At 47.7% G+C, this 12,980-nt stretch overlaps 1 protein-coding gene across 3 annotated transcripts in view; it reads left to right on the top strand.

Moving 5' to 3' along the window:
* The window catches only part of RNF43 (ring finger protein 43), a 129,635-nt gene extending 121,358 nt beyond the window's left edge, over positions 1 to 8,277 (top strand). For all 3 annotated transcript variants that reach the window (XM_050928926.1, XM_050928924.1, XM_050928925.1), the window contains one exon: positions 5,706 to 8,277. In XM_050928926.1, the coding sequence (XP_050784883.1) occupies positions 5,706 to 5,749 (44 nt within the window). In that variant the 3' untranslated portion in view covers positions 5,750 to 8,277. The remainder of the gene's footprint in view (positions 1 to 5,705) is intronic.
* The last annotated feature ends 4,703 nt before the right edge of the window (positions 8,278 to 12,980 follow it).

The following is a 12,980-nucleotide window of genomic DNA, read 5'->3' on the forward strand; positions in this document are numbered from 1 at the left end:
CAGTTCACAGACTCTTTCTACGCTTCACAATTGGTCATGACCATTTTCAATACAGAGTTCTTCCTTTCAGCCTCTCCACAGTGCTGAGAGTCTTTTCCAAAACTCTAGCTGTGGTTGTGACTTACGTCCACCAACATGGGATCATGCTTTTCCCGTACCTGGACGATTACCCGTTTTGCCATCTCCCTCTTTCACAGTCTAGGCTTCCAAATAAATGCCCCCAAATCCACCCTGACACCTAAACAACAGATCGAGTTCATCGGAGCTCATCTTGATTCAATCCAGAGCAGAGCCTCACTCCCATGTCACAGATTCCTCGCTATCACACAGCTCAAACGCACGCTCTCTATTCGTCCAAGGACACAGGCAAGACTCTGCCTACAGCTCCTTGGTCATATGGCAGCCACCACCTTCGTGGTCCAGTACGTCAGGCTGCACATGAGATGTCTTCAGGACTGGCTCAATTCCAATTTCAAACCCAGCAGACACACCGTAGGGATGCTGTTAACTACTCCTCTCAACGTTCTAGCTTCCCTACAATGGTGGACAAGACCAGAGAACTTCTGCCCTGGGGTTTCCTTCCAGCAACGATCCCCAACGCTCATGCTCACCACGGACGCTTCCCTAATCGGTTGGGGAGTGCATCTAGAGGGACACAGGACACAAGGGCAGCGATCCACATCAGAGACACACCTACACATAAATCTCTTCGAGCTCAGAGCAGTGAGATGAGCGTGCCTTCACTTTCTTCCCCTCAAAAGGAACAAATCTATTCAGGTCTTAACAGACAACATAGCAACAGACAAAAGGGAGCCCGATCACATTCCCTTTGCATGGAAGCCATCCGACTATGGAATTGGTGTATACAACATCAAATACAAATCACCGCTTCCTACCTACCATGCTGCCACAACACTACTGACGACACACTCAGCATGCACTTCTCGACAGAGCACGAATGGGAGCTGCACCCCACAATACTTCAATAGCTCTTCTCCCTCTGGGGCACCCCGTCAATAGATCTCTTTGCCACAACCCAGAATCGAAAATGGCCCCGGTTTTGCTCCAGAGCAGGACTTGGAACTGCATCTCTAGGAGACGCATTCCTCATCCCATGGAACAACTCTTTCCTGTACGCCTTCCCACCAATCCCTCTACTACACAGGGTTCTTCGGAAGATTGTAGATGACAAGGCCCGGGTCATGCTATTGCCCTGGCTTGGCTGAGACAGACGTGGTATCCCTACCTATGCTGCATGTCCTCCCGTCACCCATGGGCTCTCCCCAACAGGCCAGCTCTCCTTTTCCAGAACAACAGACAGGTTCTTCACCCCCAGTTCCAAAAGCTCCACCTCACAGCATGGTTCCTTCATCGTTCCAAATCCATGAACTAGCCTGTTCCGAGCAAGTCCGATATGTCCTCCTGCACAGTACAAAAGACTCCACTCGTAAAACCCACCTGCAGAAGTGGAAGCGTTTTGCTCACTGGTGCTCACATAATCACTTAGTGCCCAATACGGTGACCCTTCCTAACATTCTAGACTACCTCCTGAAACTAAAACAAGACGGACTTTCGCTCAGTTCCATCAAAGTGCTCCTAGCGGTGCTTACCACTTTCCATGACCTCTTAGAAGGTTATTCACTCTTTACCCACCCCACCATAAAACGATTTCTCATGAGCCTGCAAAATCTCTACCCTGAAATTTACCCAACGGCTGCTTAATGGAATCTTAACCTCATTCTACATGCTCTCATGAAACCTCCATTCGAGCCCTTGTCTACCTCCTCTCATCTCCATATGTCCATGAAGGTGGCTTTCTTAGTTGCCATAACATCGGCAAGGAGAGTAGTGAAATGAGTGCCCTGATGGCCCACCCTTCCTACACAATCTTCTCCAAAGACAAAGTCACTTTGAGACCACACCCTAATTTCTTCCTAAGGTGGTATCTACCTTCCACCTCAACCAACCTATATACTTACCTACTTTCTATCTCAAACCTCTGCAAGAGACAACCCTGCATACTCTCGATATCAGGCGAGCAATTGCCTTTTATTTAGGCAGGACTAAACCATTTCGTAAGTCCTCACGACTCTTTGTTTCCATTACCGAAAGATCAAAGGGTATGGCTATCTCTAAACAACGTCTGTCCAAGTGGATCTCTGACTGCATCAGATCCTGTTACCACATGCAAAATCTTCAACCACCCGAAGCATTAGAACTCATTCCACTTGAGCTATGTCAATATCCGTTGCCTTCCTACACAACGTTCCCATTCCTGACATCTGCAAAGCGGCTACATGGTCATCTGAAAGCACGTTTGCAAAACACTATGCTCTCACACAAGACACCATGGCAGACACCATAGTAGGCCATACAGTACTATCTACAGTACTCACTGCCGCATCTCTAAAGTCCCACCAACCACAGTGGGTACTGTTACACATTCACCTAGAGTGTAGCACCCATAGGGACAGCACTTGAAGAAGGTTACTCACCTTGCAGTAACTGAAGTTCTTCGGGATGTGTGTCCCTGTGGGTGCTCCACTCCCTGCCCTCCTCCCCTCTACTTTGGAGTACTAGTAAAATCGCTCCACAGTAGAGAAGGAACTGAGGGGGGTGTGGGACACAGGTGCTCAGGAAGATTCCAACGAGACGGGAGATACCATCTAAGCGCCTGCGTCCCAACCAGGCACTGCTACCGAAAATCTCCGATCGACGGTGCCAGGACGCACCGACACCTAGAGTGGAGCACCCACAGGGACACACATCTTGAAGAACTTCAGTTAGTGCAAGGTGAGTAACCTTCTCTTCTCTGTATCTCCAATATTCCCAAATACTAAACAGCACCACGTCTTCCTTCTGATCCGGACAGTCTGGATGGCCATTTCCCAAACTGCCTGAGGTGTCTCCGGTCTGGTTTTCAGCTCTCTGCTGTTCAAAGGTGTCTGGATGTGGCACAGCTGGCAGGCACAGACTCACTTTTTATTAGTCAGTTTCAAGCTCACTAGAAATTCTCTGCTGAATAGCGCAATCAGGACACCATTGTGCTCAGCATTAGCCTCTGCAAGGGTGTCTCCACAATCAATCCTCTACAGCCAAAATAGTCCTGCTTGAAACAGGATGACGGTAATGCAAACAAGGTACATATTAGTTCATGCTAGCAGGGTCTACATGGGATAGTTACAGCACAACATTTTAGTGTGCATTGCAGTTCAGACCCCCATAGTCCACACTGTGGGGCTGTGTAGACAAGCCCTTATACGCCGTTTGCAATTACATCAACTCCCTGAGTCCCTCTAGCACTTCGTGGTGACATCCCTGGTGCTCTTCTGGAGACAGAGAAATGTCAAATGGCCTTCCCAGCCATCTATATTTGCCTAAAGGAGTCCAGATGTTTGTCACACGTTTCACCTGCCAGAAGCCATCTGTGGTGTCTGACTAGAACAGCTCCATTGTGAAGCTGGGCAGAATCCCTCCAGTGGCTCAGAAAGTTCACTGGGAGTGCTCTGGAGCTTCACTGAGGGGTATGGAGTGAATACCAGAGTTCGTCTAGTGTTTTAATAGCTACTGGACTGCTGTCCAGTCTGTCAATCTTTTAACTTTCTTCTAGACTCCCCTCTCCATGAAGTTGTCATGCTGGTTTTTAAGTTCTTCCTTCATAGGAACTGCTGCTCTGTGTGGTGCATGTAGCAGTTCCATTTTAGGGTTGATTTCCAAGTGATGTTCTCCAGGAAGGAATCCAAGACCTTTACAAAAATCCCCATATTGATTATTTGCTCCTTTGTGACAGGCTGGAACTGTCTGATACCTTGTAGATCATTACGTCGTCCGTCACTTCCAAAAGCCGCAGCTTGTCACTTGATTCTGACCAAAGCATAAGCACTTACAATGTCTCAGTTATTTCCTGGTCTGGTTTGTGAAGCTGGACTGTGAGTGGACACTTCACTGTCCTGGGGCGACCCGGGAGAATGTTAGCCTTGCAGCTGCTTCAGCGTTTGTCCACGAGGCCGTAGAATGCTTGCTTCACAGACAGACCCATGCACTGGCATTGCAGATGGGTGTGGAATGCCAAAGTGACTCAGGGCCTCTGCTCAGCCACAAAGTAGAATTTGATAAGTAAAATCTCTGACTCCACATTGCGAACTGCATTTAAATATTGCATATGAGAAACAATCTGCAGTGTTTAGCAACAGGTTTTATTGGTCCTGCAAAACCCAGGAACACTGCTGCATATGCTTGAGTACTACCTACTGGCACCTCATCTATTATCTATTTATGTACATATATGCAGAGACAGAGCACTTCTTTTGCATTGCAGCTGTTTGTGATTAATTTTCTCGAATCTAGTCGCTGCTTTTTTCAAGCTAAATTTATTTGCTTATTTTCTGCCTGTATTTCTAATCTGTTTGGTCCCATTTCCAAAGCAGTGAAGTATCTGCAGACACTGAATTTGCTGTGACAGGTTTCACAACCTTTTGTATTTATGTTCCACAAACATTCAGACAAGCAACTGTTTCCTTTCATTCTCAATAAATGTGGGGCAAGGAGAATGTTGTAAAGACTCGGACAGTTGTGCACTTGTTCTGGACACACTTGTGTATCCATTGTGAGAGCACCTTGTGGGATGGTCTAGGTTGGATATTAGGAAAAACTTTTTCACTAGGAGGGTGGTGAAGCACTGGAATGGGTTCCCTAGGGAGGTGGTGGAATCTCCATCCTGAGAGGTTGACCTGGCCTGGCTTGACAAAGCCCTGGCTGGAATGATTTAGTTGGGGTTGGTCTTGCTTTGAGCAGGGGGTTGGACTAGATGACTTCCTGAGGTCTCTTCCAACCCTAATCTATGATTCTATGATTTGTGAGTGACTCAGTGACGGGGGAGAAACGATCCCATGTGATTTATGTGCCTAGTCACACAGCAGAGAAGTGAATATTTGAAGCAATAGTCCTGGCAAATAGTCTGTGAGCAGACCATAGGCTGAAACATGTCTATGTAAACCATGCAGTACCTAGATAATTCAGAGATAAATGGACACTTGTCAGGCCCTACCACTACCTCAGCAGAGCACCCAAGCCTGGAGTTCATGCTCAAACTCTGCCTCTGCTGGGGCTTGACTTCATTGTCAACTCCGAAACAATTACACAACTTTCCATGTAGCTTTCCCCCAGTACATTTTTGATACACAACACACTCGTGTGCATCCATACCCAAAGAACTTGTGTTCCCCTTGTACTGCAGTCGAGCTTACTCTGCTGTAAGGCCCAAGGCATGGAGGGTGTGGTCAGGGGCACCTTGGGTATACAAATAATTGTTATTTTCAATCATTAATAATTCAAAAACGGCTCAATGTATTTTACTCCAAATTAAAACAAACAGCCTCCCTAAAACACCAACAACCGAAACCCCTTTGGTGCTGGCGCAAAGCCTGGAAAGTGTCACATCCATGGTAAGTGGTTTCAGAAAGTTCTGAGCGAACCAGGTACTTACAAGAGCAGTTTAATTTTATCCTTAGCTGTAGCTTGGACTGTTCCTTACCTGGGAAGGTTAGACTGACTATGCATGTGGTGACAGGAAGGTTCCCCCAGGACATGCTGGCAGGAAGCTAGGGGCATGTTGTTCTCTATATTATTGCTGGATCAAGGCTCTGTTGGAGTTGGGCTTTGGGGGCTGGGATACCTGTAACTTACATATTTTTTTTTGAATGCAGGATCCAAGAAGGCGATCCAAGATGTGTACGAACATTCTGTTTAATGAAAGATGAACTCATCTGCATACTACAGAGAGCCAGAGTGGACAAAACATTCAGGAAATGAACAAGAACTGGAATCAGTGACTTATTTCCTGTTTCTCTGAGCAGGTAGTGTAGTAACAGTCCTAGTCTCCCCACACTGAGAAACAAAATGTGCTGGTAACCTCCATGATGCCCCCTTCTGCCTGCTCCCTGCCCACTTTACTGTATTGTGGTCACACAAATCCACCGCTCCTCTCTCTTTTTAAGGCATAGACAGCACACACTGATCAGAAGACACTCTGGGGGCATGGACTTACTCATTCCAACCCTGTGTCCAGTGTTCGTTATCTGGAGAGCCTGCTGGGTAGACATACACCGGTATTTTGGCATGGTCACAAACCTGGCGGAGTTTGGAGGCTTTTGGAAATGTTTTGGAAATGGGCAGACTAGTGAGACTAAAAACTGCAGAGATGACATTATAGAGCCAAATAGCTCCTGCCTTTTTCATTTTGTCACTTAGGTCAAAGTCAGGCCAGCCTACTTCACTAACCCTGAATCCTCTTATTTCTCTAACTTAAGCACAAGATGCTCTCTTCCATTTCTACACTGCAGGAGCTCTCTGAGGTCCTGAGTCCGCAAGATGCTTCCATTGACTGCAGTGGGAATTGAGGGTTCCTGCCACTTGGCAATTGACTGTCCTTCAGCTGAGGCCAGGGTGGGGACAACTTGTCTTTTTGCCCATACTAGGATCCAGCTGGAGGAGCAGTGAGGACATTCAGGATTCTGCTAGCATTTCCAGGAAAGAGCTGGGGCTGAGAATCTTCTCAGAATCCATTACGTTACCTGGAAGTGTTATTGGATTCCTCATTCATCACGTAAGTCTTTGCTTAATTATCAAAGTAGTTATAAAGGCCAGGTCTGTAACAGTGCTGAGTAGCTCACTTGCAGTGCATGTTTCAAAGCCTCTCTTTTCTGGAAAGCTTGGGAATCATGGAGAAATGAGAGACTACGCTCTTAATCCATGAGCCAGCATGGGTCCTCCTTCTCTGCCTTCCTCATCGTGATCATTGCCATCATCATCACATGACACAGTAAGACGCACACTCAAGTCCCTGGGAAAGCATCTGGGACAGTAAATGCTCAGTAGCGCCCCATCCCAACTAGCATTTCTGGAATCTTAAGCTCTTTTCAGTGACCTGCAAAAGAATTCTTCAAAATCAGCTGTGTCCTTTTCTAGCTTCTTTCTGATGGAGACAGAAGGCTGGAAAAATTAGGGAGGGGTTTTTGTTGTTGCTTGTATTTACTTTAGAAATCCAGGAATTCATGGATTCACAAGTGTTAAGGCCAGAATGGAGCATTATGATCATCTAATCTGAGCTCCTGTAATAACACAAGCCAGGGAACATCACTCAGTGAGTCCTGCCTCAAATCCGTGATTTCTTGTTGCAACATAAGAACATATGGACTGGAAAGGACCTCCTAGGTCTTTGACTCCAGTCCCCCGCTGTCGCAGCCAACCCTGTCAGATAATCTCATTCATAACTGTATCAATCTGCATTTTAAAACCAGTGATGTTGTTTGGCCCCACTACCCCCCTTGGAAGGCTGTTCCAGAATCACACTGCTCTAGAGCTGAGCTAGAGCAGATCTGTTAGAAAGAGACGCATATTAAATTTGACCTCAGTTCAGTGTGCAGCTGTGGTCAAAAAAGCAAAGAAGATGCATGCAGAATGGCACTGACAATAATAGGGAAGCTATTATAATGCCATTATAGAAATCGGTGGTGCAGCCTCCCCTGGAATGTGCAACTCTAATCAGCCCTCTCAGGAAGGATAGTGTGGACATGAAGGGTTTCAGAGGGCGAGGGTGATGAGAATGATCAGGGACTGGAAAACCTCATGTGGAAAGACTGGGATTGTTACCTTAGAGAGGAGACAGATCAGACTAATGAACGGTCTCAAGAAGGGAGCTGCCATGGGGGAGGGGGGTGCGCCTTAGGGCAGAGGGTTGCTACAGGGCTCGGGGGGGTGGGGGCGCAAGGGTGGAAGTTTCGCCTAGGGTGCGAAACATCCTTGCACTCGCCCTGACTGTAGGAGAGACCAGGCCGAGACCTAATGTGGAGATAGATTTTCCCACAGCTGCTACAATGAGGTGGTTGCGCTCAGGGGCAATAGGTTTGTATAATTTCTGGTGGTGCCCAGAATGAGTCCAAGTCATGAGAGGGTGAGAGGTGCAGCGCTTATCTCGAGTGGCTCCCCAAAGCAACCTGCACACCCGTCTGACAGCGGCACCGAGGCAGGGGGGCTGGGAGTCTTTGTGTGCCAGTGCCCACAGGCACTGCTCCCGCATCTCCCATTGGCTGCAGTTCCCGACCAATGGGAGCTGTGGAGTAGGTGCTCAGGGCGGGGGCAGCCCAGGGAGACCTCCCCCCGACCCCCGGGGCTGCAGGGACATGCCAGTCGCTTCCAAGAGTGGCATAGAGTGAAGGTGGGCAGGAGGCTGCCTTTTTTAAATCACCTGGGGGCAGCAGGCAGGGCCAGAAGATGCTCCGGGGGAGGCATGAGGGGGCGGCAGGCGGGGCCAGGGGAGAGACCCGGCCCTGAACGTTGGGGGAGTTGGGACCCTGGGTCCTGAATATTCCTGGAGCACAGGCCCCATGGACCCATAAAGCTTGCCGCCCATTTGCACCTTTCTCCGAGGCACCTGGGGCTGGCCCCTGTCAGAGACAGGGCCTTGGCCTGGATGGATCTTGGTCTAACTCTTGTGTTCTATCCTGGCTTTGATGTGGGACCTTTGGGGGAGGGGTCCCAGGGAAGTTTACTGTGAATTCTGAACCCCTTAATCAGTAACAATGGCTTTCTGTCTCCCAAGTGTCCACTGCCATTGAAATTAGCCAGGTGTTAATAGCAGCTAACCAACACCACTGCTGTAAATAGTCTAACCAAAAGCTCTTCTCCCAGTTGGTCTGCTCTCATTCTGTTAGCTCCTGTGATATCACCATTCCACTAGTTCTCCAGTCAACTGCAGTCTTTCAGCATGGAGAGGGGCTGGATTTCTAAGGTCAAAGACAGATTTGTATCTTAAACTTTGCAGGCTTTCTTTCTCCATCAGAAAGAAGGAAGAAAAGGACATAAGCCCAGTCCCCCTTTTCCCCCAAGCAGGTCACCTTTAAAGTAGAAGTGAAAGCAGGAGCTGGCCTAGATTCCCCAGATTCTGCTTACGGACAGTGCACGCTGGCCTATGGCTCTTCTTCTGCAGTTCATCACATGCCCCAGCCAAATGCTGTTCAGTTGTCTTTGTTAAGACAATTGAACTACAAGCTGCTTTCAGACCAAGGGCAGGATCCTGCACAGTGCGGCCTTCCACCCCAGAGCTAAACCCCCACTGATGAGCCCACTCGGCACCTTGAAAGACTAGGCCTCTCATTCGCAGTTTAACAGTATTCATCTCTTTCTCTTAGGACAGTGGTTCTCAAATGTTTGTATGGCTGACCCCTTTCACACAGCAAGCCTCTGAGTGCGATGCCCCTCTTATACATTAAAAACACTTTTTTACATATTTAACACCATTATAAATGCTGGAGGCAAAGCGGGGTTTGGGGTGGAGGCTGACAGCTCGCGGCCCCCCACGTAAGGACCTTGTGACCCCGAGGGGTCCCGACCCCCAATCTGAGAAGCCCTGCCTTAGGAGGACTCTGGCTAGCATAGGCCCCAAGCTCAGTGGAACGTGTGCTCCGTAGTAAAGGACCCCTGCTGCTCTGTACTGCAGTATTAGGTGGGCTGCATTGGGCAGCTCCCGCTTTAAAGTGTTTTTATTTCCTGGCCTTATGCTGCTACTTTTCTTTCACAAAACCAACCTATCAAGGCCTCAGGATCCCTCTGGGCATGGAGAGCAGATCTAGGAAGTAGTTTAGATGGGGGAGGGGTTGCCATTCTGTCCATATGGGTTATCAGATGGGAAGAGCTCTGTCTGGAAGAGTTAATCCAAGGCACTATTCAATAAAAGGAGGAATAGATTCCTTAGCCATCTAAGAGGGGAGGTGATGTAAGAATCAATGACAAATAATCCTGACATGTGCTGAACACTTGCACCTCCAAATGGACATGTAACTTCAAGGAGACTCCCAGGAGCTCAGCAGTACTCAGGATCAGGCACTGCATGTCAGCAGTGTTTGTCCAAGGCAGGGGTTCAGGGTTAAGCTCTCGTCCTTGCCCTATAGAGCGGAGGCCCCCGCTGGGAATAGAAGTGAAAGCCAGAGCTGCTCAAATGAGGATTACCAGCACTTCCCCGGAGCCCCCGGCAGCTGAGTTACAGCCTCTTCCTAGGACAGCCCGCGTCAACGAGAGGAGCCCAAAGCAGGCACAGCTCCCGTAGCTGTGTCTATAGCCTCCTTCATTCATGCAAACAGCCCTCTGTTCCTTCGTCTTGTAAAGCTCAGATCCTTTTGAAATGTGAACATGGTTTTTAGTTTTTGCTGAGTCTGTTCTGCAAGGCTCTTGGGTGTTTTGGGTAAAATACAAACCAAAAAGGAAGAATAGGTTTTTTTATATATGCAAATCTGTATATTTATGTCTGAGATGGAAACAAAGATGTTTGAATATGGTGATGTGCTCAGAAATATATTTATTTACTAATATATTTATCCACGTATCAGGTCTGTTCTTGTGTTTTTGTTCTGTATACAGTCATCAGAGGCTTGTGTTCTAAGAAGGTGCCTCCTTCCAATGCCACAGAAATAAATTATTTCAAATATCTCCTGTTAGCCTCTGATGTTGATGAGAAGGACACGCCCAAGCTCCTAGCGGTAGGTGGGAGCCGGAGATACAGTCCAGTGCGTGTGTACAGTCAAGTACGTGAAAGTTGGTTGTCTCTGCAACTTTAATTCTGCCCTCTTGTGCACCCAACTTGTGCACTGAATGAGGCAGAGGTCTCATAGGAAAAATAATATGTGACCAAGTAATTAAAAACTCTTATCGCAATACACACGCACAAAGAAGGCAAATTAAGGTTGCATGGGCAACCCTAAAGTAGGCATTTCTTAACTTTCAAGTGCTAGACTTTGCAACTTAAATAAGCAACAAAGAGTCCTGTGGCACCTTATAGACTAACAGACATATTGGAGCATGAGCTTTCGTGGGTGAATACCCACTTCATCAGATGACATGCGTCTGACGAAGTGACTAGTCACCCACGGAAGCTTATGCTTCAATATGTCTGTTAGTCTATAAGGTGCCACAGGACTCTTTGTTGCTTTTTACAGATCCAGACTAACTCGGCTACCCCTCTGATGCTCAACTTAAATAATGTTCTTTCAATGTAGTTTTCTTCTAGGTAATCTAGTTGTTTTAAAAAAAATAAAAACAAATGCTATTGTGTACAAATGTAACAACCCAACACACATCAGCAGTAGGAACTGAACCTGTAGTACTGCCTGCTAGCACCTTTTCTGGTAAGAGAAGAACTTGGTTAGCCCGTCGGGGAGAGGGACTGCTGACTGTGAAGGTATGGGTGTGGATGAGGTGAAAACCACCCAGGCTCACTTTCTCTCCCTTCTCCCCCACAACCAGGATGTGGGGATCTACTCCCATATGTAGTGTCTCAAGGGGGGATGGGCCACTGGAGCTGTGTGCCAGGTTTGGGGGATGGTCATTGGGAGCCTGGCCCAGCTGTCTCTGTCCATGAGTAACTACTGTACTTACCCTCCCCCCACCTCTCGGGCAGCCAGCATTGTGAAGAAAGCACAGTAGACAGGATTGCTTCTGCCTCCTGACAAGCCCAAGCTGTAGTTCTGTGTTAGCTGCCTGTGCAATCTGCTGATTTCAGGAATTCCAGTAGCCTGAGAAAAGCACTGCATAAACATTAACGTCACAAGCCCCTCATTCCTTGCAATAAGTAGGAGTTGGAATCAGACACAACAGAGACATCCCTCTTCAGGTACAGTAACTCCTCACTTAACGTTGTAGTTCCGTTCCTTAAAAATGCAACTTTAAGCAGAACGTTGTTAAGCAAATCCAATTTTCCCATAAGAATAAATGTAAATGAAGGGATTAGGTTCCAGGGAATTTTTTTTCACCAGACAAAAGACTATATTATATATATATACACACAAACACACACACACACAGAGTATATGTTTTAAACAAACAATTTAATACTGATACACAGTGATGATGATTGTGAAGCTTGGTTGAGGTGGAGGAGTCGGAGGGTGGGATATTTGCCTTACTGCTAAATGATGAACTAGCAACTGGCTGAGCCCTCAAGGGTTAACTCTCTCACTCGACAAGGCAGCAGGAATGGAGGGAGAGATGCACATTTCCCCTTTAAGTACACTACCTTGTTAGTTAGATCAGCTTGCTGAGACTGCAGCTGCTGCAAGCTCACTCCGTCCTGGGCTCTGGTGTGCCCCCCCTGCACTACGGAAGATAGGATAAGGGGGGAGAAGGGGGAAACCCTGACATTAGCCCCCCTTTTCCTTCCCTCTCCCCCTCACAGAAAGCAGGAGTCTTGGGGAGCAGCTCCAAGGCAGAGGGCAGGAGCAGCACATGGCAGTGGGGGGAGGGGCAGCTGCTGCACAGGGAACTTAGGGGAGTGGGGAGCTGATAAGGGGGCTGCTGGTCCCCCCAGGTCCCAAGCCCCCACCAGCTAGCTGCAACGGGCTGCTCTTCCTGCAAGCAGGTGGCTGCCAAATGATGTTAAAAGGGAGCGTTGCACAACTTTAAACGAGCATGTTCCCTAATTGATCAGCAACATAACAACGAAACAATGTTAACTGGGACAACTTTAAGTGAGGCGTTACTGTACCTTTGGTGGCTTCCCATCCCCTTCCTGGGAGAAAAGACAGGACAAGTCATATTCCTGGGGCAACAAAATAGCTTCCTCATCTCTCCCCTCCTGATACTCTAAAGTGAAGAGGTGAAGATAGGGCATTAGATGAATGTGTGGGAGGATGGGAGAGTTAAACAGAGAAAAGGGAAAGAAAAGTGAATCAAATCAAAAACTGAAAAGTAAAGGAAAAGAGGCAGGAAGATAGAAAAAGGAGAGAATTAGATGGACTGCGGCTTTGAGCGGTATGGCAATTTACTTTTTATTGTGCATAAGCCACACGAACACAGAGTGGGTCTGTATCTTCCTATGGCTGGACTACACAGAGGATTATGAACCAGCTACAACCCATGTGCTAACATAGCACAGGCCAAAGAGGCTCATGGTACATACCTAGGCTCTCTAGTGGGTTTGTGCTTGAGCAGCT

This window comes from Gopherus flavomarginatus, chromosome 19, assembly GCF_025201925.1.
Source record: "Gopherus flavomarginatus isolate rGopFla2 chromosome 19, rGopFla2.mat.asm, whole genome shotgun sequence".
NCBI lineage: Eukaryota > Metazoa > Chordata > Testudines > Testudinidae > Gopherus > Gopherus flavomarginatus.